Below are 3,189 nucleotides of genomic sequence, written 5' to 3'. Positions count from 1 at the left end.
AACTTTCAGGAGCATGGACTGAAGGCGCCCCGGCCCCAGCGTTCCTCTGAGATCCTTTGTGTTTTCCTCCTGGCGTTTCTATTTTGGGGGGGATCTTCGCTCCCCCCGCCTCTCTCCTCCCCTTCCCCGTTCGCAAACATGCCTCCTTCCTTCCCGGGGCCCTGGAAGGAGCTGCCTGCCTGAAGCCCGGAGACGCCGAGCCGCGCTCAGCCCTGCCGCCGCCCGCCGGCTCTCGGGCTGCGCCGCGCTGACGACTCAACTTGGGGATCCTCGGCTGCTCGCCGCTGCCGCCTGCGGACCCTGTCGGCCCCGGGCCCCAGGCATCGCGGCCGCCCGCCGACTCCTCGCCTTGCTCGCTCGCTTCTCTCCTTGAACGGAAAGCAGCCCTTCTCCGCCGAGGATCGTCCCCCGCGTGGCTCCGCGTTCCGGTCACTTTTTGAGGTTTTTCTTGGGGACACTTGGCTTCCCGGATTCCAGAGGGACTCGGACCGCCGAGCCTCGGGGGCCCGTAGAACGGGCGAGCAGGGGAAGAGCCCGGGTTTAGTGGAGGCTCACACGGAGGCGAGAACTTATTCAACAAGTTTACCCCCCTGCCACCCTCTTTTCGATGTGCGTTTTCGGACATGCGGAGGTTACTGGAACCGTGTTGGTGGATTTTGTTCCTGAAAATCACCAGTTCCGTGCTCCATTATGTCGTGTGCTTCCCGGGTGAGTGCCCGGCCGCCGAGGGGACGCGGCCCTGACCGGCGCGCGCGGGGGATGCGGAGTTGTCGCCGGGGCACGGAGCTCGGGCGCCGGTCCCGGGGACCCCGGAGACAGTGGAGGGGAGGGGGGCGGACGCCCGGGGAGGAGAGAGGGATCCACTAGGCTGGTTCTAATGGCGTAGGGAGGCTTGTGGTTGCCGAGGGTGGAAGAAGGGGCTGGCGGGGAAAGGGGGACGGGGGCAGCAGGGGTCTGCTCTCGCTCGGGTTTGGGAGGCCTGGGGAGCCAGAGTCGGGAGAAAAGAGGGACTTGTTCTGCTGATCCGCCGCCGTTCGTGAGAGCTCGATCTTTGGGGCTGTTGGGGGAGACTGGGACCATGGGAGAATGCCTCTGTGGGTTTGAGGGGTCCAGGGTGCGCCCCTCGCCCAGGCGGGTCTTAAAGGCGCTCAGAAGGGGGGGTGGGAGGGACTTGCTCTGCTGCCCACCAACCCTTTGGAAAGGCTGGGTCCCGGGGGAGGGAAGCTGGAGGCTGACCGCGGACCATTGGGAATGTTGGGAGCAGTCTGCATTCCGGTCTCGCGGGCCAGGGGCGACCCCCGCTCGGCACTGGAGCGCGCGGGCTGCGTTCCGGTGCCGGCGCGAGGCTGCCTTCCCGGGAGCGGGGGCCTGAGCACGGCGGGAGGGCAGGGAGCAGGCGGTTTAGGGAGATTTCTGGCTTCCCCAGCCCCGGCACGCGGCCCCTTCACCCCGAAACTCTGCTCGGCGGGGCTGCTCGGGTCCGGGCGCGGGGGTGGGGGTTGGGGGGGGGGGGCGTCGGCAACTAGGTTGCTGTTCGAGCCGGGGCGGATTTTTCCCCTTTCGCGCGCCTGCCTACCTTCATCTTTGCCCTTTTGCAGGCTGTTCGCGGCAGGCAGACCCAGACCCGCTCCTTTCTGACCGGGTTAAGACAGGGACGTTATTGACCATCGTTGAAGATAATAAGTAACCGCATGTAGCAGGGTGCCCACTTCTAGCCCTCCACCAGCAGACTCCCCCCAACCCACCGTACTCTTTACCCTCGTGGAGGGAGAGGCCATCCGCCTCCCTCCACCATCCTGCAGGCCCTCCGGGCTGCAGCCCCGAGCTCCCTTGAATCCGTCCAGCCGCCTCCTCCGGGGCGGAGGCCACGGTCTGTGCCCTAGCTGGGGAAGGGGTGGGAAGAAGGGGGCGATTCGTTTTTTTCACCCTTCTGTCCTTAGGAGGCTTTTTATGCCTTCTCATCCACCAGCTCCACGATACCCAGAGGCGGGGGTTATCTGAAATAAAAAAAGGGAAACGTGCCTCGATGTGTTTTGCTTTCCCTGGTCACAGCCGCCTGCCCCCGGGCGTCCCGAGCGCTCGGTTTTGGTGCAGAGGGTCCCTGAGCTCCGCGGTGCGCCCTACAGAGGGCACGGGCGCGCTTGCTGCCCCGGGGACCGGTAGCGAGTGTCTCCTTTGCAGGCACTGGGGCGGCCTCGAGGGGCCGAGAGGCCGAGCATCGCCCTCTCCGCGGCACCCGCTGTCCCTCTGCGCATTGTCCTGCCCCTGGAACTGCGCTGAGCTTCAGCCTCAGCCCAGAAGCCCAGCTCGATGCTGAGAGAGGACGCGCGTCCCCACTCGCCCTGAGGCCTGGGGTCTGCCCACCAGAGCCCTGCCTCCATGGGGCTGGGGCGGCGTGGACATGTCCCCTTCATGATGCCCTCTCCCCCTTCAAAGACCACTGCTGAGTGGTGCCGTTAGTCCTCTGCTCTTTCTAGACTTCTGTCCTGCGGACTAGCCGGCCGAGTGAGCTCAGGTGCACACTGGGGTAAAGCTTGGTACGGGTCACGCGTTCCTGGGGGCAGCAGGTGAGCGGCCTTGCGAAACAGGAGGGATTTTTAATTCCACTCTGGCTTCTCCTTACGCTCGGCGTGCAGCCAGCGAGTGGGCCGGCCGTGATTCCCCTTTTCCTGCTCTCAGGACGCTGGAAATCCACAATGGGATGCCAGTCATGCCGCCCTCGTGGTGCTTGGACAGTTTTCGTCGTTTACATTTCTTTCCGTGCCCACGGTGCGAGGTGAATGGCCCGTCCCCTGCCCCGGAGCCGCAAGGTGTCGGGTGGGGACAGGGCAGGGGTGTGAGTCGCGCGGAAGCGGGGGGGGGGGGGGGGTGGGGAGAGGAGGCTATGGTTTGGAAAAGTGCAGCCGGCAGTGGGAACCCGGCAAAGTTAAAATGTCAGAGCCTTGGGGGACTCGCGCTTGCCGTTTTCCGAAGGTGCGGTGACGCCGCTGGACCTCAGGGGGCGCCCCCGAACCACTCGTCGGGCTCCGCAACCTCAGTGCGGTAGGCCCCGGTGGGAGCCGCCGAGTCCCAGGCTCCGAGGCGCGGGTGCGCTTTCGCGGGGACCCGGCCTCACCTCTGCGCTGCTGCTTCTGGCCCGCTCTCAACCCCGTGGAGGCTTGGGCTCGTTGGGGGGCCCCCCTTACTTGG

At 65.9% G+C, this 3,189-nt stretch overlaps 1 protein-coding gene across 1 annotated transcript in view; it reads left to right on the top strand.

Annotated features, from left to right (window-relative positions):
• Positions 1 to 6: 6 nt before the first annotated feature.
• PTPRG (protein tyrosine phosphatase, receptor type G) overlaps positions 7 to 3,189 on the top strand; it is a 654,131-nt gene continuing 650,948 nt past the window's right edge. Inside the window, 1 exon segment of the mRNA XM_023754062.1 lies at positions 7 to 708. Within this exon segment, the coding sequence (XP_023609830.1) occupies positions 624 to 708 (85 nt within the window). The 5' untranslated portion in view covers positions 7 to 623.

Source organism: Myotis lucifugus, unplaced genomic scaffold, assembly GCF_000147115.1.
Source record: "Myotis lucifugus unplaced genomic scaffold, Myoluc2.0 scaffold_55, whole genome shotgun sequence".
NCBI lineage: Eukaryota > Metazoa > Chordata > Mammalia > Chiroptera > Vespertilionidae > Myotis > Myotis lucifugus.
This window is presented reverse-complemented; position numbering and strand designations above follow the sequence as displayed.